General features: G+C 38.7%; 1 protein-coding gene across 1 annotated transcript in view; it reads right to left on the reverse strand.

Annotated features, from left to right (window-relative positions):
* Positions 1 to 375: 375 nt before the first annotated feature.
* GYPC (glycophorin C (Gerbich blood group)) overlaps positions 376 to 24,065 on the reverse strand; it is a 33,939-nt gene continuing 10,249 nt past the window's right edge. Inside the window, exons 2-3 of the mRNA XM_066190218.1 lie at positions 8,532 to 8,582; positions 376 to 6,247 (exon numbers count right to left, since the gene is read on the reverse strand). Of these exons, the coding sequence (XP_066046315.1) occupies positions 6,051 to 6,247; positions 8,532 to 8,582 (248 nt within the window). The 3' untranslated portion in view covers positions 376 to 6,050. The remainder of the gene's footprint in view (positions 6,248 to 8,531; positions 8,583 to 24,065) is intronic.

Below are 24,065 nucleotides of genomic sequence, written 5' to 3' on the forward strand. Positions count from 1 at the left end.
TAGCCATTAGATGTTTATAATCTGCCCAGAATTTTTAAGAATACCATGCCTTAGATCATAGAGCAGTGCACAGGTCCACACCAGCATCCACAGAGTAATGTTTCTTCAGAGAGAATAGTTGTTTGAGTTCTCATTTGAAGATTGACTCCTTCTTAGATCTATCAAAAGCCTCTCTTGCTTTTTAATGCAAACACCAGCAGTATATCTTTTAGGGGTTTTGTGCTCTATTAAGAAAAATTCTAGCTGACTACTCTTTTTTGATCTACATTCTCATGAAAGCAACATAATTTGCGATTCTAAAAGTTTTTGATGTTTTGAAAAAAGAAGAAAAATATGGGAAGAGCCTTTTAAATGCTGAAAATTACAACTTTAATTATAAAGTTATTAATTTCTTCATATTTTTTCCATTCAAAATATAGTAGATTTACACCATCAGTGTAAAACCATAGCTTTGGCAAATACAAACATTATAGTCAGTTTTAACATAAAATCAGCAATAAGCTTTGGATGCTCTTTTTCTCTGTTCTTTTCGCAGCAATGCTGCAATCCAAATAGACTTTAGTACAACATATCAGATACTTTCCATTACAAACAGTTCAAAACAACAGAAAAGGTGTGAAGGCAAGAAGTTATACTGAAAGATCAGCACTTAGAAAGATTCTATCTTAATTTAATGTGTTTCTTCCTGACATGTGTGGAAATACAATTTTTTTTGCAGGAAGGATAAATATGATCAATAAAATGCTTGTCCCACTGAATTCAGTGGGATTTTGTCCCGACCACACAGAGAATAGGCACACTGAATAAGGATTCCTTATTTTCAGTCACTTATAATACTCCTGTCCTGAATTAGAGAAGGATCTCTACTATGACAAGTATTTAACTTTGTAATATGGTTGGAAATTTTGCTCACCATCTATGTTTTATTTTGATATTGTTATCTTCCTTTATTTACCCAAATTTCCATACATCAGATGTGGGTCCATTGCTTGTTCAGGTATTTAGTATTCTGTCCTGAATGAACTGCTGCTGTGAGGTTTCTGCACTTTCTAAACATACAAAGCTTTCTCATGTGAAGAGAGATTTTAGAAAATGCAATTAACAGCTTTTAATAGATTTAATGTGAGTGTTCTGTTGGTGTGTATGTACCATCATTTCTTGATTGGACTTGCACACACAAGGAATCCAAACATTTAATTCAAAGAAAACATCTCATATAATTCAAAGAAACTTGTCAGCAGTTACAGTGAGCAGATACACTGATTTCTCCGAACAGGAAAATCTATTTTGTTTGAAGAAAAACTTCTCTCCATTGCATCAGATTACCTTCTCTTGCTCTGCACCTTTTTACTGATTTTCTCAGCATCTTGTCTCAGTGTTTCCTCTGTTCTGTGAGGGATTCTTGCAGGCCTTAAATAGTTCGGTCCTTTCCTGCTTATCCTGAAACTATAAGTATGTCAGCACTTTGTCTGCATTCCTTGTTGAAAGAAAATAGTCCATTTTATTTCCATGTACTGATGTACCCTCGTGATCCCAACATTTAATTTAAGAGGAAACTTGATATTCTGAGAAATCCCATAGTCCTATTGTTAATAGTATCCAAAAGTGATTTGGTCTTGGTATTCTAAAAAGAAGAAAACTACATATTTGTACATCTATATGTCTCATTTCCTTGACAAGTGGCTGACTAAATTCTCCTCAGGTCTGTATTAATGTGCAATGGCATATTGGACCTGGGGAAAACATGGAACAATAGAGGCCAAGCTCCAGAAAAAAAATGCATGCCAGGTCCATGGTCTGGTTGGCCAGATGCACAATTGGAACTAACTTCTTTCACACAGAATTACTCTGCTGAGCTGTAATGATGCTTCAGAGGCTGAGATAGACAAGCAGCCATTTTAGTGCAGGGGAGGACTGTCAGTTATGCTCATAAAATTAGAAGAAATTGAGTTCCAGATATTAAGGCAGAATGTCAGAATATTGAATCTGTGAATACTTTTTTCAAAGACTGACAAAAAGAAATGGTTTAAAAGGAGATTAATTTCCCTTTGCAAGGGATTATTTTTATCAGTGAAAGAATTTGAAAGCTTCATGAACCCACTCTTAAAGCTCACTAATGTCACCAGAAATACTACGTTTAATTCTTGTAATTTCCATATATCTTAAAAAAATATCCTATGTTCCTACAGGATACAGGATCATATTTATTTTCTGTCTGCCAACTTCAGCAAATATTGGTCATTTTGGTGCACTGCTTTCCCATACATCATTGAAAAATGACTTACTTATACTTGTAAATGTGGACCTGCGACTTCCTATGCAAAGTGGGATTCGACAAGTTTTCACAGGGCATTAAGGCATGACGACAAAATCAAGTGGCTTGAGGGATCATCATAATGCTCCCTTGTTTAGGGAGAAACACTGGAGATATATAGCACTAAATTAAACAACTACAGAACTTGCAGTGCTATATTTAGACCTGTTATCTGTAAAAATGTGGCATATGTGATCACTCTGTAAATCTGTCTCAGTTCAGATCGGTCAGGTTTGCTCAAATTTGACACAGGATTGGCAATCCAAACCTAAAACCATTTTGAAAAATTTTAATTGTTAGCAGAGAGAGGCCTTCATCTATAAAAATAGATAAATAAATAAATACATAAGTAAATGGCTAATCCTTTGCCATAGAGAAGGCAATAGAGATCCAGATGGGAACTGGGGGACTGCAAGCAAGAACAGCAGCCACAGCAGAGAAGATGGAGCACCGAAGAGCTGCAGGACAACAGGCCACAGCATTAGAGGGACACCACATAAAAGTATGGGGGGGGAAGAAGAACCTGTTTCATTAATTATTCTGTTCAGGAAATAAATTTTAAAAATAATTTAATCATCATTGATGGAAAACTACATCTGCCAACCGAGATGTCTCAGCATTGTACACAATGTTTGTTTTAGCACAGCATGCTGCTTGCAGAAGGATGTTTTGCTAATTAGTTGTACAAGTTATAGGAAGTTTGTAATGCACTCCTTTTTAAACTAAATTGAATGACTCAAGACAGTAGAGTTATTGTATAAGTAAAAACCAGCAGGATGAGGCCATTAGAATCTGTCTGTCACCAGATATCATGAGCTTTCTTCATTACAAAGAAGTTTTTCCCCAAGAAAACAAAGAAACAGAAAATCTCCACAAAGCATTTTTTCTGTTGAGTGTGCTTGAGTAATTTCTAAATACATGAGGCTCTGAAACCCAGAAGGACACAATAAAGAAATAAATTAACTGAAACCACAGCTCATGATGGAAGTGCTGCTGCCCAGCTATTCAAAGTGGCTCGTTACCAATAGGAAAGCTATTCTTGAGTAGCTGGACTGTTTGTCAGCCTACATAAATAGGGAAAATAGGATAAAGATTGTTAATTAAGCTACTAAGAGGAGATGTAGTCAGAGACCAGAAGTTGCATTCAGTTGAGATTTAAGGGAAGCAATGACACAAAGTCTGAAGTTAACTGAAATAGTAAGAATTGGCTGAGCTCCTCTGAACTCATGCTACACTACCAGAAAATCTGGCCTCTACAGTTCCTGTGTGGCACTTTGTCTAAAGCATTATAATAATCTCATAATTAAAAAACTCACACCCACACCAAAAGAAACACTAAGTCAGGTTCCTGTGTGTAACAGGTACGACACAGGTGTCTAATTAAAATCTGCAGGCTCAACTTGCCAGAATTTCATGACTGGGGAAAGAGGCAGGAAGTTATTTCCTATGTCCATCATAATTTTCTCTAAAGTCAATTTTCTTTAAGAGTTATAATAAGGTTACATATTCTGAATGTATGAAAGGGGATAAAAGGCTGGTAGTCCTCTCTAGGTCCTGCTAGGGCTGGAGGAAAATTCTTTGGTGTTCCCACACTTTGTGTGGGAGAAGCAGCAGAGTTCAAGCCACCCCCATTATCCTTTTCTCAGAGGAAATATTTACATTTTTATTGAACTGGAGGGTCAAGTGTCTTCAGTTTTATAAACTCATCTTACAGTTAAGATCAGTGATTTTTTCCAACACTTGTCCTGGGGAAATAAAGTAGTTCCTATTTCAAGAGTAGTAAAATGATTAATATATTAAGGGGTCTAAAAAGGAGACAGTCAGGCCCATAATATCAAAACATTTGAACTCTGTCAGTACTGTGTTTTGTGCATTTTATACTGCACTAGCCACTGAATACAATATGGTTTGCAATGGTATGTTACAGAAAGTATCTTAAGCATTTAATAAATTTGGCATAAGTTTCACATTCTTTGGTTAAAATGCTGACACATGCAGATTTAAGAATCAAAATTGAAGATATTGGGATTCTAAAAATAATTCAGAGTCCATCTTCCTCAAGTACTGACAAAAGACAGATTGTGATTGAAAGACAAAAATGTCTTGTTTCTTTGGTAGGGTCCTCAGAGTCTTGCCTTGCTCAGATCTCTTACAGCATTTCTGAGAACAATGTCAGTAAAGAACACCAGAGTCCAGGAGCTTTCCAAGCTTTGGTGCCAAGAAGTGAGCGCAAGTGATCAGCAACAGTGTTGTGAAAGCACAGCTGTAGATGACTTTATATATATGTACATACATATATGAATCAAAGCACAGGAAAAAATATATGAGCTTGAACAGAGCTCATCAGTATCTTATTTGTTATCTTGTATTTCTCCACCTCTATTTTCAGTAGTCCAGGGCACCATGACAGCTGTGGATGAGCAGGTGCAAAGAACAATTATCCTATTTCTGGAGGTAACTGTGCACTTCAATTAGGAAGCCAACTTACTGGGGTAAAGAAACTCATCATTGTTGATTCTTAGGTGAGGAATAAGATCTTTTTTATGTGACCCACATTTATTTATTTATTTATTTATTTATTTATTTATTTATTTATTTATTTATAATAAAGCATTGATGTCAGTGTAATTCTCTGGTCTAGCACACTGCACAGAAGCCATACAGAGTGAGAAATAAAGCCAGTGGGATGCAGATGAGCAAGCCTCTTTATAGTGACAGTCATAGGGTTGCATTTGTGAAAGATGTACTCATATCTGCATCAGAACTGAATTCCTCTCCCTGCAAAAAAATCCACAGTCATGCTGGCGAGTACTCAGAGAATTTTCTAATGCAAAATAAATAAATAAATCTTCAGGCAAAAATATCTTACATGAAAAAAAATGGAGCTGAGCCCCATTGTTTCAAAGGGCCTGCTCAAACCAGGATTCTTTACCTTTTAGTATCTATCTATGCATGTGTGCAGAAAACTCACAGACTAATTGGAATCATATTTGTACATTTACTGACTATTATATACTACACTGTAAATTCCAACATTTTAAAGTTCTCAAGCTGCCATGCAGAGAAAGTTAGTAATAAATCCTTCACTCTTACCCTTTCCATGTTTTCCAAGAATTTTATTTCTTTGAAGTGTCTTCGATTTTTATATATATATAAATTCAAAAATCAAAGAAATCCCAGTGTAAATCCCCAAACAAACAAAATAAACTCCCCTGTGCCAATAAAAATGCACATTTGAGGAGGCGGAGGGGATATCTGGGCTATAGATGTATTTTTTTCAAGCTAGATTACCTTTATCTAGTTTAATGTTTGTTCTGTTACCATTTGAAATTCAGTTTCAGGTAGTTCTTCATCATATCAGAAGAGGATGCATCATTAACTCTAAGAGGATGTTTTCATTTGGCATCTGCTATTTTCACCAAATGTCAAGGCTTGACATTTGCTATCTTTATCAGGTTTTGGTGTATCACTCATACCGAGATTTTGTTTCTTCTTATCTGGTATTGATTTCAACTGTGACCAGCTGTGTTTCTAATAAAATCAACAGGCAAGTATCTGGCATTTAGTTCTTCACTGCTAGAGGAAAAGAAACAACTCAGTGACAAAAAATGTAAAGAGATACTTTTCAATTAGGATGCTCGCCTGTATCCTCATATTATCCATCTCTTAGTACTTCTGTTGATGTTATATTTCTGATTGATTCCCTTGGGGAAGTCTCCACGGAAATCCTTGACTCTCAGATGAAATATTCCTTTTTGCTGTCATCCACTGCTTCCTGAAGAGCGGGGTCGTTTTTCAGTGCGGCATCCGCGCTCTCGGCGAACTCAGTTCCCTTGGCCTCGTTGGTGTGGTAGGTGCCCTTGTGCCTGTACATGTACCTGACCATCACCACCAGCAGGCAAATGAGGACGAATACCACGGCAGCAATCACACCTAGAGGAGAGAGACCACCTAAATGTATCACCAGTGACAAAATACAACAAGTGTCTCACAGCCAGATGTGATGACTTGAGCTGCTTGTTGGGGAAAAGCCCATGTGTCATAAGGGGTTTGCGTGATGCAGCGGCCAGAGTCAGAACACGCGGCAAAAAACAAGATAGGATGTAGATACTGCAGGAATACAGGAAAAATTCTCACTAGATTCCTCTCAAATCAATTGCTTGATTTGGTTGAACATATTGGAGCTAAAAGTTCACTACAAAACGAGGAGAAATAAAACAACATAAAGGAAAACCAATGGGTTTCTCTCATTCTTCTGCTGGCATACACCCAGGGTGGGGAGTGTTGCAGACAACCCAACCCTGCCTTCTCAAGTGTTCTCAATGTCAGGAAATGTTCAGGGCACTGAGTATTTCATAGTAGACATTCAACAAATAGCAGGAGTTGCGTGAATCTCTATTTGCAAGCTGCCATTTCAATTTCATTCTGTGCTCTAATTAAGAAAGTTTGATTGTAATGAATTTGGAAGTCACACCTGGCAGAAGGAAGGGATTCTGGGTAGATCTTTCTTGTCTCCTGGACTAAGGCTAATTTCCAGCTATGTGTTGAGTGGACAAAAATTTCTATGGATGACCCCAATGTGCATAGGACTAAACGGTGAATGGAAACACACCTAGTGAAAGAAAGTAAATTCAAGATCCTTTTCCGTTGTGAAAGGTAGAAGTCCATAAAAGAGACAAGTCCTGACAAGTCCAAAGAATGACAAGTCCATGACAAGTCCATTCTTAAAAAACCTACAAACTTTATCCCTTTCCTCCCAGATCAAATGATTCACTCATAAATATTGAAAAAAATGAAGTATTTTGAAGTTTATCCAACTTGTGTGACTTTTGTATTTTTTTAAACATAACTTTTTTCATGGATCCAGGATGTGCTTATAAATGTTTTTGCTGTGATTCTGTATGAGTGAGTACATGATACTGAGCTGATTCTATATTCATATGAATCCAGGAATAAGCCAAACATTAAAGAAATACACAATAAAATGAACTAGAACAGAACACTCCTAGGGCTTCCCCTGCTGTCAGTGAAGGGGGGGTGTGTGTGTGGTCATTTCTTTTAGAAGTGAATTTTATGTTTTGTCAGAAGAATTGCTCCCTGAAAAGGCCTACTACTCTGCAGAGACAATGAGGAGAAGAAAAGAGAGTTCCTCTTTTTTGCATCTTATATTCAAGATAAGTGGCAAGAGTAGGTATCTCCAAAGCTTTAGATATATCAGCATCAATAAACTGAGTGGGGATACCCTACTGGCATAAAACATAGGAATAGACAGAATATCAGCAGGTTAAATAAAGATTATAACTCTGTCTTTTAAGATTTGCCTTAACATTAACCTCCAGACTTCATGGTGCTCGGTTCTGGAGTGAGAAGTTACTGCTAGCAAAAATGAAATTCCTTATACAAAGAACTTCAAGTTTAAAATAATATCATGGTTGCAATGTGGGCTTCATCAGTTTTTAGGACCTTACTGGTATCCCTTGACACAAGAGGCTCTAATAGGCTTTAGATGTAGCACAGTATTAATAAGCCTAGGGGACTAAGTACAAATCAATTTACCTGCTACTTGTTCATAGAAAGCTGAAATTAAAGTTACAGGAGATGGGACCTGAGGGAAATATAGCAGAACCTCACCAATTTGCACTAATGATTGGTATAGCCCCTTGTGAATGACTGAAATTAGTGTGTTAGCATGGAAATGAACAAACACAATAAAAATAAAAAGACAGGTTCACTCCGTGAACATAGCTTTCCTCATTTATTCTGACAACTGTATTTAGTTTAAATGCATGAGAGAGTTTTAATGGAACACCAGGAAACACAGTGTGGTGAATTTTGTAACGATAAAGGGTCAACTGGTATAAACTAACATGGCTCAAATCAAATGTGCTACACCAGTTCTGTACTAAAGGACAAGCTTGACCCAGTGAATACTGAAGGAAATCAGAGACTGACTTTTCTGTTGGACTGTTTGGTGTTTTGTCTTAAAATGAGGAACGGATGAGAGTGGTACTGCTCAGTATATGGTTTATGCTCATTATCTCATCTTGTTATCTTGCCAATAGCCCCTCTGGGAGCAGATTTCCCACTGGCCTAATTAACTCTAATTGTGCTGCTCCTGTTGTCTTGTCAGCAAAGTAGGGGTTTTGCAAAATGCAAGAAATCAACAAACCTGCAGTTTTAATTCTTATGGTTCTGCTTAGTACGGTCTGCTACTCACCTCCAATAACAGCCACATCTGCTCCAGCTGTGGGGCTCTCCACCTCTCCATCTATAAATAGAATAGAACGTAAAAAAAGTTAATTTTAAGAAAGAAATTGGATCGTATTGGAGGAGCAGTGACTGCACTGGTGGTGTTGTATTATTTTAACCTGTGAAACTCAGAACTTAATATTTCTTGTTAGCAAAAGACATTTATGAAACTTCATATTAGAGTTGGCCTTACAGTAACAGTTTTCTACCATCATAACACTGGAAAAGAAATAGCTAGCACATTATGCAAATCATTATGGCCCTCAGGGAAACACCTACTGTTTGTTATGATCACTTACCTGTAACATCCTCCAGTGAATGCTTAAATTAGGAGCATTTAGGTACTGTGATTACTCTCTGAAAGGTAGTTTTGGGAAAAAAAAAAAGGTTGATGTCTATTTATTTTCCCATTTATGGCTCTTCAGAGTATGGTCTGGATCTTGATTTGGTGCAAATTATGCTGTGTGTATTGATTTCAATTAATATATATTTATCTGCAATGTCCTGTTTTTAATCTTTGCATTTGTTTTCTTTTCAGCTAACATTTGAAATCACAGCAAGCCTCTCATGTGTGTGGTATAAAACACAGTCCCCACTTAGAGTAAGTCTGAATTCAGTGCTGATAAATCAAATGACATCATTTGCATTATAATTTATTAAAAAACCCACAAAAAACAAACAAATAAAAAACCCTTACAATATAAATGCAAAAGAGAAGTACCTGACCACGTTTTTTTGAGAAGTAAGAAACTGGTCTGAAATATAAGCTGATGAAAGAGCAACTAGAATTTGAGTTGCACTTTGGTCTTACTTATAGCACTTAATAAGAATACCCAAAACAACTAATGAATAGCCAAAGCTTTTTAAAGGGGAGATGAAAAATTTTCCCAAAAACCAGTGAGTATATTTCTCTCAATTTTTTTGATATAGACCTCAAGTAAAAGTAAAAAATAAAGACAAGCATTTCTTCACTGACTTCTACTTAGTTGATCAGGACTCCTAATTCTGAGCAGAACTCTGCTCCTTATTTCATGCCACCAATATCAGCCCACCTAGTTATGCGGACATCTGAGAGGGTGATAAACTCCTTGAGTTCTATGCTATGCTAGGTTAATGACAGGACACTCATGTCTTTGTTTAGTTTTGTATGATTTATATAATTCTAAATTATACTGGCTTTGGAACAAGAAAAAAGGCTTTATGTGATTTTTTTTTTTTTTTAAATTTCTCTTTGGTAAATGCAGTACATAGAAAAGTTCTCTGGAAAAGGTGAAAATGTGACTCCAGATCCTTCTATAAACTCCAGAGTACCACTATGGCTGACACCTGGGATGCCTTTTGCTATATCTGTATATATGATTCAAGGACAAAACACTATCAGTAGTTTTCTCCTTGCTCATATCCAGTCTCTTAACATCAGTTTGCAACAAAACGAGGAGAGCTGAGATTCAAAGGGTTCACCTCTTCTCAAACATGGGAAGTGCTTTTTCTAGAAAGTAAGAGTACTTTTCTCTCCCCCAAAGATCCTTCGCTTATTTTCTTCCATCTATATACTGATAGAAAGATTGAGTACATCTTCTGTAATTTAAATACTGTTATTATGTCTGTTCAAAACTCACGTGCTCAGAAGAGATTAATTGCCTCAAGGTCAAAATGCTCTGTATTTCTTTAAACACCAAATACATGCTGCGTGCCAAAAAAGCAGGCTCCTCTACAGCAATCAAATACTCGAAGGTGTGAATTCCAAAGTGCTTCCCAAGCCACACAGCTTGCTGCCAAACATTAATTCCAGATCAAATTATTATCCCCTTAATTTAAAAAAGGTTTATGAGTAACTCTCTGCTCGTACCTGGCATTCTCAGGTGCCTCTTAGATTCAGATAATAAGCAGGTGCCTTATCTCTAGTACTTGCCATCACAGAGCTTTTTGATAATGGATTACAGTATCATCACTTTGCAGAAAGGTTTTCATTGCCATCTTTCTAAGCTTGCAACAGAAAGCAGGGCTCGTCTTGAGCTATGGTATAGCTGGCACTGCTCTGTTAAGCTGGCAGTGCTGTGCCCTTCAGCAACCAGCTGACACAGTGATGTGGCTTCTCTCACCACAGTTCCCATTTTGCTACAAGAACCAGGGCCTGACTACTCCTTTGAATGTCCCCTTTTGACCGCAGAACAGGTTTGCTGTCCTCCCAGGCAGCCTTTTATTGCCTCAATCAGAGTGCCAGAACATTGCAGCTATAACCAGATGGTCAAGGTCTGCTCCCCAGATCAGTTTTGGGGTAATGTTGATGGAGGGCACAGAGGCTCCCTTTATCCCTCTTTCAATCTCTCTGAAATTTCACTTTGTCCGAAAATATCTATGTGATTCATGGCAATATTACAGTATTGCTAGGCAAGTGTGAAAGTATTGGCATTGTTCAAGGTTCAAGCAGTCTGGTCCTTCCTGAAATACGACTGTGGAACATGCAAGGCGTATCTGATGGAATGAGACCACCTTCCCTGAGCAGGTGTGGAACAGCAATGCTGTCCAGGAGGGAATCCATGCTTAGCCACGAACCTCAGCATGGCCTCTCTAAACTCAGCCTGTGTCAGAAATACCATGCATTATGGTAGGACTGAATCTTCACTTTCTGAGGCAAAAAAAAGACATCCAGCCTACTGAAGGAATTTTTACCTCAGCAATGGCTTTGGCCTTCTTGTACCTTATTTATTCTGCTCTTCTTCACGTGCAGAGTGCTGTGTTTCAATAAATGATGTTGCACCTGTTTTGATTGTTTCCCTATGTTTCAAGGACATCTTTTGTGTTTTCTGTTGCTAAATTGTCCTTGCAAAACTTCCTCTCTCTGCTATCCTTGTCCAGCTACAATCTGGTTCTGAAAGTGTTTAAATACCGTTGTTATTTACTGCCACTGGTTACCATGACAAACAGAAATCAAAGGATTGTGGGGAAACATGTTTTTCATAAAATTTCTGGCCATCAGAATAAGTTGACTAAATCAAGACTAGAACACACAAATCAAATTGTCTGTTGTCAGAAGGTATGTTTCTAAAAGCCAGAGCGATGGGAAAGAAATGCTTTAGTGTCATGACCTGAAATTCATCAAATTCCAGTTTTGCTCATAAACTTACAGATAAGGAATTTTTGCAATAGAATGACAATTGCAACCTGTCTCATTCTGAACAATCACATCCTGCTGAGAAAGCAGCAGCCTGTGAAAGTCCCAGAAATACTCCTGACTTAAATACTGCAAGCAGACCTCTGGCTTTGTGCTTCACAGGCAGCACACACAGTACAACTGACTTGTATGTTAACAGAGCTAGTGATGACTTATTCATGCTAAATTTGTTGGTAAATTTGTTAAACTACCTCTTCCAGGTGAAATTTTCCAATAAAATTTGATTTTTAAGGAATTTTAGTAGGTTCCCCCTCCTAATTTTAAACTATCCTCTTCGCTTTTGGCTGAGGAACACTTTTTTGAAGCAGGCAGGTCCAGCAGTGAAAATCTTTGCTTAAGGTTCAGCACTCCTCTATTCTTATTATGCACTTTCCTGACAGTTGTAATGATTTCTTTTGTTCCATAAATTGCAAATCGGAACCAGCAAAAGTCATAAATCACTTTCTGTCCCAAAATTCTTTGGCTTTAAAAGAATTTTTGTTTTATTTACACTTTATTTTATATCTGAGATTAAATCTCTTTATTTCTGAGATCTATATTCAAGTAGATCTTTCCAGTTCTTCTTTACAATGCTGAGGATTAAATTTGCTTTGTAAAGTGAGGTTTTGGCATGATTTTGTGACACCAGAAAACAAGTCTTTAAGACACACGATATTATGACAGTCCTGATAAAGATGCAAGACTTATCAGCGAGCTACTTTAGAAGCCTAAACATGTTAAGACATTCCAACTGACAAACTGTTCAACTTATATGGTGATGGGAAAGGGCATATTTGTCCTCCACATACTTTCCCCATTCAGCATAGAAAGCTCACAGTTTAGATTTGCTCCTTGCAGGAAACAATACTTTTAAGTGATTCTGTGGCTACTATCAGTAACACATGGAATAAACCTGTAGAAAGCTTCAAGCTTTCTAATTTTCAGGCATAATTTTTGTCTGCTAAATTAGTTTCCAGAAAAAAAAAAATCCAGTATTTGCACTCTTGGTGGTTTTGCAGTCAGGACTTTAGTTAACAATTTAAGCACCTACATGTTTGATTACTGTAGATTTACACATGGGAAAAGCATGAAAGGAAAACCATACCTGCAAAGGGATCCCCACTTAGCACATCTGACAGGAATGCACGGTAATGACCCTACAGGATAGATCTGATCTACTGGTGTGAACTGCCAAATCTCTACCGTTCAATCCACAAGGGCAATTTGACGGTATAACCTAGACCTTACCCCAAATTTCATAAGGCCTCTCTAATTTCCTAAAATAAAGTTCCAGACTAAAGCTGGTGGTGTTGAGTAGAGAATGGAAAGCCCGAGATTACACCACATGTCATGATTCCCATGCAGCTGTGGGTGGTCCTGCATTTTGGAGTTTGTCAGGCTAAGTGAATATACAGGTATCTATGTGTAGATATCAAAGCGACTCAGCAGCACTGGCCACTCAAAGCCAGTCAGGAAGCGCTGCTCCTGCTCCTGTTTTTCAGGATTTTCCTCCACAAGCTTGTGCTTTTGATTCTTATCAACCCCAGCATCTCTTATCACGATGCCCCATTACTGACTGCTAGGTTACAATCTCAGACAAAGCCTTGGCTGTTAAATTACACTCAAGGAGGTCTTTAAGTGCTTTCTTGGGCAACCCATTCTCTCTCGATGTGCCCGTTCATTGCATACGAAGCCCATGAAATTCATTCAATCCACATGAATGATGGGATGGGTCGAACTCCTTAAGGCAGACATTTCCTTCTCAGGGCTTTCCTAGGCATGCAGACTAGGAAACACAAAGGAAGATTTCATCTGGAATCAGATCACCTAATCACTTATGAAAAACTGTTGCTAATGGGAACAACCCAACCTTATCTCAGTGTATCCAGGGATCTGCTTTGCAGGACCACCCCAAATACTGACCGAGTTGTTGCAGGCAGTGGTGTGTATGCAGTCTCTATCTGTAGGCCGAAATGTGTCTTTAGAATTTGGCTATTAAATGTTTAATGGTTTTGTACTATCTATTCATCTATTCGTACTATCTATCCATGCCTGTCCAGTAAACAAGGGAGATGTTCAAACTGAATGATAGTTCATGAATCCAGTTCATGATTCAGGCCAGAAAGAGATGGAATCCAGAGGAAGCTTTTACCTCAGTACTGATTTTTCTTCCTTTCTTCCATACCTTTGAAAGAGAATTTTGCCTATAACAAGATGAATGAAATACAGTTTACACAGTAATACAGAGTCTAGTAGATTTTTGTCTATTTTTTTGGCTTGTATCTACTTACCTAGCCCAACATACCATACTAATCTTTCCTTATTTTTAAAAAGTTGTAATTTAAAAAGAAGACTCCCTTTTTACATAAAGAACTTAAGTGAGGTTCTAGTTGCCTCACTAAAGATGATACTAAGGCATTTGACTGGGTTCAGTAAAACATTACAAACTTCTGAAAGCACTGAGGAGTATATGGAGTCTACCAGGCAGCTTTTGCAGTTGTTAAAAACCCCTTCTATAACTACTGCAATTAAATTTTTTAAAAAATATTCTTTATATAAAAACGTATTTAGCATAACTGTACCTTTCCCAGGGGGTCTTATTTGTTCTTTGTATGCTCGTCTGCAGTCATTGTTCCTCCTGACTGGAAAAGCAAGTTCTAATGTGTCCCTGTTTTCTCCACTGATGCAAGACTTTTCTTATCACACACTCAGTATAGAAAAACTAATGAAGTCTTAACACCTCCATTGTTTATGCAACTGTGGTATGTCCTCCTTGCCCTTTGGTTTATATTTGTGCCTTGCCAACACACTGCATTCATGAGAAAATCATTAATCTATTAACCTTAGCACACTGATTTAATTTACAAGCTATAGTTAGAACTGGTTCACTGCAGCTGCATCTGTAAAAATGAGTTGAACCAACTTCTGAAAACTTCATGTTAGAAATATGTTAATTGCTCAAGCTGCTCTCTGGCCCGTTACAATATCAGATGCATCACACTGAGGCCACTCTGAATGAAAAAGGTCATTACCTATTTTAATATTTGCCAGTGAGTGTGCAGTGCCCTGCCAGAGCTGGCATCTCTTTTCCCGAAGGGTCACCAGCCTGAACCCATCAATTTGACATATTCGGCTGAAAAAGTCATCACCATCTCCCATTAGACTATGAAACACATTAAGGCTGCTCTTTCAAAATTAAGGAACAGTTTCTCATCTGTCAATCTGGAAAAGAGACAGAATAATTTGGCTGCCATTTGTATACTAAATTATTATAAGGAAAATAATGGTGTCATACAACAACAACAATCACATGATCTTTTGGGCAAGTAAATGGATTGTGTTGAAAACGTAAGTTACATCATGCAGATTAAAAATACCTACAAAATCAAAATGCTCTGGGCCCAATTCTCTTGTCATCCCAGCTAACAAGTACTCATTAATTCTAAACAAACAAAGTTCAGTTTCATTCAAATAAAGGTCTGTTCAAGATTTTTGACACTTTATAATATAAAAAGGATAAAAAGCAATTATCAAATTAGTTTAATTAGGTTGGGATTGTCACATAATTATAATTGCATTTGATTCTAGTATACAGTGTTAGCAAAATAGTTTTTCACCATTCTAGAACGTTATGAAGAAGATAAAATATGTTTTACACTGTTTGTGGAAGTAATGGCTTCACTCACAGTTTCTCCTTCTTTTGTGAAGCTGAATTGCCATTGGGTCTAGGGGAAAATCAGAGATGGAGAGATACACTAAAGGTCATCTTGTCAGTAAGTAATCATATAATATCCCTCATTGATAAGAGGCAAAAGGAGAAAACATTTATGAAATGTGGGAAGCTATTTTAGGGTAAAAATTATACACATCTTTTAAAAGGGAACAGGTATTCTATATTTTGAAATAAAAAACACATATCAAATTTAAAAAAAGAAAAAAATGTTTTAAAGGATTATATAAATTAAAACCACACAGATTTTTTAAACTAACTTTTCTATTTATCCCCCAAAAGAACTGAAAAAGAACTGACAGTGCCCTCAAATTCCCCTCTCAGTTTGAACCACATGCTGTTTTTTTTTTTAGTTTGAAGTTACTGGAGACTTTAATTCATTGCTCAGGGTTGCTGAATACCTACCACCGATTCTGATGGCAGTTAAGTCCATCTAGTAAGAGCATTAAAACGGCAATTCCCTCTTAGAAGTACTATAAATGTTGTAGTGACCAGTTTTTGCTGTGCTCCTATGAGAAAGCTGCTCAATGTCTGAAGACCAAATGTTGCCTTCTTATCATACAAAGGTGCCTGAAGTGTGAGAACCTGGAATAAGGTCCAATCTATTAAAAAAATGCTGCATGTGGCAATTTGGAAGTTGCCTGACTGTTCTGACTGTTTTGTCTGTTTCATATGTATAGTTATATCACTACAAAATTTCCTTACTTTTCCATGGAAACAGGTTAATGTAACCAGGCCATCATTTACATTTTTTCTCTATAGCCGTCAAAGCCAGCTCATATACAACATCTTCCTGGGGAAGATAAATTGACCTGGAATTGTTTCATTGAGGGAGTGACAAATGGAGTATGAATCAATCTGTCATGTACAGTCCACAATCAGAACATTTTCCTGCCTTTGCCTCTCCTCCTCCCACCTTTTTCCTCTTCATCAGAGCAGAGTACTCATTTTGAAGGCTTTATAACTGGGGAGGTTTTGAAAGAAACACTAAATATCCAGTGAATCTGATGATTCTTGCTAATTTCTGACCGACTTTCCTCCAAAGTCAACAATTTTAAGTTCTGTTCATTTTTTGTCGAATTAAAATGGGAACAAACCAGCCATTTGCTGCTTCACTGAGGTCAAAGCTGAATAGACAGGAGTTGCTGGCTTAACTGATTAATCATTGCAAATGTTGCAGATGATCATAGGTAATCAAAGCAGCTGACCATGGACACAGTGAAAGCCCATCTCACAACCTGTAACTGATATTTATCTTATAATTCTTAAGAAGCAGTTCATGAAAACAGCATACGCCACTGATCTAAACTTTTCATGTTAAAAACATAAGCATAAAAATTTGAGTCAGATTTTTTTTTAGTTTTCAGTGAAAAGTCAGAGGCCAAAAGATCTGGGAGTAGGTGTTTATTCCTTCCCAATCCCTTGTGTAAGTGATTACAAAAAGCAGTAAGACAACTTAACTGCTAAACTGCTTGTAATTATTTACCAAGACAAGCTTTTAATTTGTACATAACAGATCTACCAGCCTCAGACATGACTCTCAAGCTTTTTGATTGTGTCATAAGAGGATAAGGTGATCTCTGTGTCTTAATGTTGTTGTGCTTGATTTTATGACTGAAATAACTTCTAAAGATTAGGGTTTGGTTTACGTTTGAAACATACTCTCTTTATGGACATGGCACTAAGCATTTATAGATTTGGCACTCAGACAAACATTAGTTAAAATTATTCCCCTTAACTAAGGCAGTCAGAACTGCTTGTTAGAATTTTAAACATTTTCATCAAATATATTTAACAGCATTGTTGCACTGATTTTCTCTGTTCCTGCTATCTGCCTGACTGTCCTTTTATCCTTCACAAATTTTGACTCCATTATTCAACTCCAACTGTTTTTAAAGGAGAAGTAGGCAAAGATAAGGTCTGCTGCAATTTTCATGAAAACTGCGGACTGGAGAGAAAAGGGAGACTCAGCATTTTTTAGCTCTGTTTAGCAGCAGTCAGTTGTGCAGTAACCACGAGCTTTCCAGCCATCAGGCACATAGATCCAGAGGCCCTGCTGCTCCCCCTCCCCATGGGGAGCTGCTGAGGGAGGGAGACTCTGTGTACTGGGGGTGAGATTTAGGGGGCAGAGACATAGATCCAAAAGCAAGAGTGTTTCACTGACTCTGTTGCTGGCAGAAAACTCATTTTAATGAAGACAGACATGCTGAGATAGAAACAGGGCCATTATTCTATTGAGGCTGATAAATGTCTATTTCTCATTGAGATGAAAAAGCGTGACCTTGTGCTTAAACTAGAGATGATATGATCAAACTACACATAATGTCACCTAGAAACCACCTGGAAACTGGTGAAAGCCTGATAACATTCTAAGAGTTCAAAGAATGTAGCACCAGGCTCCTATACTCAGAAAAGTATAATAATTTTCCCAACATGGGTAGGTTTCTTCATTTATGCTCATTCCCACTGTCAATATTTTGTAGCAAAGCGGTCCAACAGGTGATAATTCTTGGAAATGGGAGGTGTCTGTGCTCTGTCCCCTGGCTTATTTGATATGAATTGTATTCAGCTCCATCCAGCTCATACACCAGTGCTTGCCTAAGGCACTGTCTACTGTGTGTTGCAAGTGGAAATGTCAGGATGTTTAGCATATGCTCTTGGGGGACACAGAGATCTTTCCTGGAGCACAGACGAGATTAATATTATTAATGGAGATATCTGTGGTGGAAACAATCTTCCAAATGCTTTGAATATTGAGCATATTAAACAAAGCAAATAAAACATATTGAAACACCTTAGAAACTTGCAAGGCAAATAGTAGCTCAGGGCAACAACATTTCTTATTTCCCAAGGTTTCTTCAATGAATATGTAGGTTTCTTTTGTGTTTTTGCTCTAAAGACAAAGGCCACATTATTACCTGAAAAGCAATTATGTATCAGTTCAAGCTGTCTGAACAGAGTTGAGGAATTTCAGCAAAACTTCTTTACCATCTATCATTCATCTGAATAATTCTAGACAGACTGTGCAATAATTGTTGGGAAAAAAAGGAAAAAGGATCATTTGTGTATTATTTTTGGACAACTCTCTGGCACTATTTGAAAAATAGCATGTTGAACGCATTAACGGGGCTAAGCATGAAAAGACCTGCACTGAAGCCATATACTGAATGTTTTTCAGCACAGGCTTATATTGTTGTGAAACTCATTAACAGTTTATTGCTAATGTTCCTTTCTCCTAATGCAACACAAATGTCAATGACCATGTAGGTGGGAGGCTAATAACCAGCTTGACTAGATGTTTGACTGCTGGAAAGGAGTCTGTGTGATCTCAGCTGTCTCCACAGGTGCTGCAGGAGGATACTAATAGCTAGTTGGCCGAGATGATAGCTGTGTGTCTCTCCGAACTGGAGCTATTCTGTTCTGTCCTGTTCTGACACGCCTTCTTGCAAGATCTATTCAGCCTCCACACAGTGTAGAGAATCCTGGAGCATGGTGTGGGAATTTCCTTCCCATCAACCAATAAGCAAATTTAAAATAGCTTAAAGAAGCCTAGATTTCTAGAGTCTATAATTAGGGAAAATAAATCCCAAACATTATTGTTAGCACTACTTAACCATCCCTTTCCAAATCTTGTGCTGAGGGCTTAACCTTGCTATGAGGTAGTGAGACCCAAATTTTTTTTTGCAGAGCTTTCAACATGCCCTGGTCAGAAGGGCTTGATACCTTCCTGTAGGTGCTTAAATGGGGTCTTACCCTCTGTTTTGCCTGTGAAGTTGGAGTCATGTTTATGGAAGGAAACTAATCATGCCAAATCTTGATGCTACTACATTCTTAAATAGAAAAGAACTTAATTTAGTGTAATCTCCTAATAAGGAGTACTTTTTGTGTTACTTTTCATGTGAATCATTCTCTGTAGACAGTGTTGACTTTCATGCTACCTGGAAAATGATGATAATTTCTGAGGCTCTTGTTTATCTTTCAAATCTGGTTGAGACTGGTCAGTGGACCCAAAAGTTCTTGATGAGAACTGACAGATGGATGAACAGATGATTAGGCAGACAGATAGACAGCAGGAACACATAAGACTCATTTCATTAGGAAACTGGACTGAAAACAGAAGTAGCAGTGGGTACTTGGATAATATTCATATTCTGGTCACTAATTTAAAAAATGCCATGTTTTTGAAACTGTTTCAAAGCTTGTAGATGACATCCTTAGTGCTCTGAACAGCAAAGGAAAAAAAAAGGAACATTGCTGAGATTTTTTTCCAGCTCCTTTTTTTATTTATTTTTTTTTATTTTTTATTTATTTTTATTTTTTTATTTTTTTGGTCAGAATGCTTTTTTATAGTTTGGACTGTATTTTAAACCTTTAAAGCCAGATTCAGCTTGGACAGCCCTGGAAATTTCAATGGAGGATTAATGTGTGTCATTAAGCAAAGAAATATGGTCTGGTAGTTTTCAATAGCAACAAATGCTTGCTATGGTACTTCTCTGATCAACATATTTTTCACTTACTGTAAAGCCTTTGGGCTGTTCCTAAGTGTATGAAATGTCCATGCAGGAAAGCTGACAGTGAATTGTTGTGATTTGAGCTGGCTGCTACATTCCTGCAGCAAAGGGCATTCTTGTTCCTAAACATTTTCCTTCCAAGCAGAAAAACAGTTCACGGAAAGGAAAGCCCCTTCCCCCATTTAATATTTATTTATTTATTTACTCATATTTACTGTTTACTTAGAGGGTTATTTACTCATTAGCAAATTGATCCAAGTCAACCTGCAGTCTGACTGTCAGTTGATCCATTAACAGGGAGAGGTTTGCTAGGTGCAGACAGAGAGGGCAAAAAGCAGGAATGGTCCTTTGTGTGGTTGAAATACATCATAAATCTACACGCAGGGAAAGCAAGTTCCTTATAAGAAAAGCATAAAGAGAAAAGCAGCTGTTGAAATGTGGAGACTTCTTTTCTAGAGTGCTTTGAGCAGAGCAGAGAACTCCAGACATTCAGAGTCCAGTGAATCCTTTGAACCACAGTAGCTCTAGAAGGCCATGGAAAAGTTGGGCTTGGTATTTCCTAGGTAAGATTATATTGGAATGCACTAAGATAATTCTCATTCCCTCACTCAGCTGTCAAATTGGGACCTCAGGGAAGAGCTGTTACCCTGTGCCATCCTCCCTTCAGGGCTACTGCTCCTCCACAGGCAGTGATGGGGCTCTGTGGCCAAGCAGCAGCAGCAGTGACTGCTAGCCCTGCTGGCTCAAGGCAGGGCACTTTTCCAACACACAAAGTGAAACACCAAGTGGTTCACATACAAGGTGGGATTTGCAAGAGCTCTAACTGCTAAACTGCTTCTGCTTCCTTTGGAATCGGCTCTCCCACACATTCCACCTGCTCAGTTGGGCCGATGGTGAAAGTTTTGATAACTACATTTTATGAGCACGAGAAACATGATAAAATCAAGCCAGAAACATAATGTATAGCCTCTGTCCACCTTCTCTGCTTTCCAGCTTCCCAGTTTAATTCCCCCGTTGATGCTGCCTAACAGGTTGCAAAAGTCTGCCTTCTCAAGCAGTCTTGAGACAGCCTTGCAAATTTCTCAAAGCACTTTCATAATATACCAAAACTATTTATCACTGCCTCCAGAGAAGTATGCCTTGGAACAGTCTCATAAGGTCAAGTTATCCCACTGAAACACCTATTAGTATAAAGAGAATGAAGAAAAAAAAAAAAAAAGAAAAATGAACAAACCAACAGCAGTAGCACAGCCCTGGAAAATATGAAGTCATAAGTAGAGTTCAGCCAGAGCAGACACCCATTAAATTTTGTTTAAGAGCCAAGTTCCACCCTGAGATATGTGTGAGCTGCAGTTTATTTCAGGGGGAGCTGTGCTGTACTTCATGCCATGGCAAGGTTTGGACACAAGTATATATCTGTTACAAGAGAGGAGTAAAGCCCACTTCCTTTTTGCATTTTTTTTTTTTTTTTGTTCTGTCTGTATAGATGAAATAGAAAACTTAAAGAAGTAGATAAAACGGGCCATAGGTCCCAGCTTTACAGGGCCTCTCTGTGAAATTTAGTTCCTTCTTCCACAAGACCTGAATATCTGTCTTTCTAAATCAACTAGGCTTCTTTCACAACGTTAAATGTGGGGGTCTTTCCCTGTTTCTCTGTTACACCCACAAATGTTAAACACACAGGCAGGAGCTCTAAGGGTTGCTGTTCTAGCTTCTTTGCTCTTGAGAGTCCATTTAGGAGACAGTCAGCAAGAAATGCTCCCTAGGAGATGCACATGCTTTTTAAAGAAGGGTCATACACAGCACTCTGGCTTTGACCTTACACCAGATATTTTTGCCTGAGAAGTAGGAGGTCCACTTAATGAGGAGGGAAGAAGGGGTAGCAGAGATGTTCCCTACCCTGGCTGCATTCCAAGACAGGGGCTAGGTTTACCAGCACTTTTGTGCTGCTGTGCTGGGTTGCAGAGCTGACTTTAGACAAAAGCCTTTATTTATCATTGCTGGGGTGGGAAGCTGCTGCACAGATGGAGGGGACAAAATGATAAAGTCATGGTCACACGCTCCTGGAGGCACTGGAGTTACCTGGGAGAACTGGACAGAGGAGTTCCCTGCTCCCTGTCACCAGCTGCACATTCAGTAATGCTGAGATTCAAAGGTTGAATTCTTTCAAGTACAAGTTAAAAGACCTCATTCAAGAGGAGTGGCAGACAAGGCTCAGTCCCGCCAAGCGCCGAGTCTGGATGTGAGCAGGAGGTTAAAGTGTTTCATATGAGAAACTCTGGGAAATGCAAGAGCTTTTATACCCCAAGGCAACCATTTAAACACTGAATTACTAATTCTGGCTCAAAACTTTCCCATTCCTCAGATCCCTTGATGGTTGGCCTGTGCTTTAACTCTCCATTAAGCATCTGCTGCTGGCTCTAGTGGGTAAAACAGCCCATCAGTTCCATGCTCAGTGCAGCACTTCCATGGGCAGAGATGAAAAAGCTTTTAAGTCCTGGTTAGTCAAGAAAACCCAGCATCATCAGGATCAAACCCACATTGGCCATCACTTGTCACGGATTCTGTGGCAGATGAGAAGAGGTGGCATTGTCCCTGGGAAAGGAAGCCTCTTTTCCTTAATGCTGGTATAACCTAACAGCTGGTGAGGGATAAAGGAGACACACAGGCAGCTCTGGTCATGCTACGACACCACTTCATCGTGCAATGGCAGTGAAACAAAGGACAGGGAAAATCCCATTAGCTAGAAGATGGGTTGGAAATATCCCAGCAAGGTTGGGGAATGGAAAAGACAGATGTGTGTGGCCTTGGGAGTCTGGAGAGACAGGTGACATGCTATGGCTTTGTGTCTGTTAAGGGATGGAGTTTGCATTTCTTGCTACATCTCACCAAGGATATTTTCAGTGGAAGGGGGCGTGGGAGAAAATTATCCTCTAAGGGATACGGATGCTCATGTCCACAGACAGCAAGCTGGTGCCCTGAAGTGCCAAGTAGTGGAAAACAAAATCAATTGCAAAGCAGAACACCCACATTTATGCATATTTCACTGGTGAACTTCCCTCAGCCACCCACAAGTCCTGGACCTTGCTGTATGCTGCAGGCAGCAGGGAATGACTGGGGAGGGCTGATCCTCAGCTTCTTCTCAGGTGTGAGCTGTGAAGGAAATCACTTGGGTGGAAAATGGCGTGTTACAGCCTGTTACAGTTTCCAAGTCTCTTTTTCTAATTCAATGAGGAAAAATATACCCCTCTCTTCTGGAATAAACCACAGACACAATCTTCAATTACAGAACATGTGCTTTTCCCCCTCCCACATCTCCCCCAATGACTGCTGCAGTTTCATATCTGACAAAAATAGCTATCCAGACCTCCAAAGGGAGCTTGCCTTTCTCCCTGTGACCATCTTCAGCAGCTGCCAGCTCTGCAAAGCCCTGGGGCTGCACCACGATTGAGAGGGGGGAAGATTCACCCAGAGATTTGGTTCTCAGGTCCCTTAAAAACAGCACAGTGGGAGCAGCAGCATGGAAGTTACACTCCTGTCTGCTCTGCTACTGGACTCTGGAGAAAACAGGACACAGGATATGCTTCCTGTCTGGGGCAGGCTTGCAGCAGCCTGGGAAAGAAGGCATGACCTTTTCCTTAAAGGAAATGCAATTCGTGGAGAGGAATAGGGAGGAAAAGTCCAGGCTGCATTTTTTTCTTAAAAACAGTCATGCAGCTGTACCTCATCTCATTTATTCCCCTCTTTAAAGCTGATCTTTATTTATTTAGCAATGCCACATTTTAAAGGGTTTCATACCTCTCTATCAACCCATTGTTGCTTCAGTCAGTCATGAACCTTCTGACACAAGTCAGAGGCTGTCAAAATGAAAGGTTTCATTCACTGCAAGCAAAGGAAGCCAGAGGAGGTACCTCGAGAGCAGAAGGGCTCAGCTTGTGCTCTGTTTCCAGCTCACAAATGGTTATGTCCCCAGGATGCAGAGATTAAGCATCTCACACAGAAGGTGGGAGGAGGAAGAAGAGTCTTTGTCTGAGATTCACAGATTTTAATGGATTCCAGAAGGAGAAATCTTTTACCCAGGAGCAACAGCAAAGTTCTGAGAAATGT

Source organism: Chamaea fasciata, unplaced genomic scaffold (assembly GCF_029207755.1).
Source record: "Chamaea fasciata isolate MVZ Bird 193981 ecotype frontalis unplaced genomic scaffold, bChaFas1.0.hap1 SCAF_8, whole genome shotgun sequence".
Lineage (NCBI taxonomy): Eukaryota > Metazoa > Chordata > Aves > Passeriformes > Sylviidae > Chamaea > Chamaea fasciata.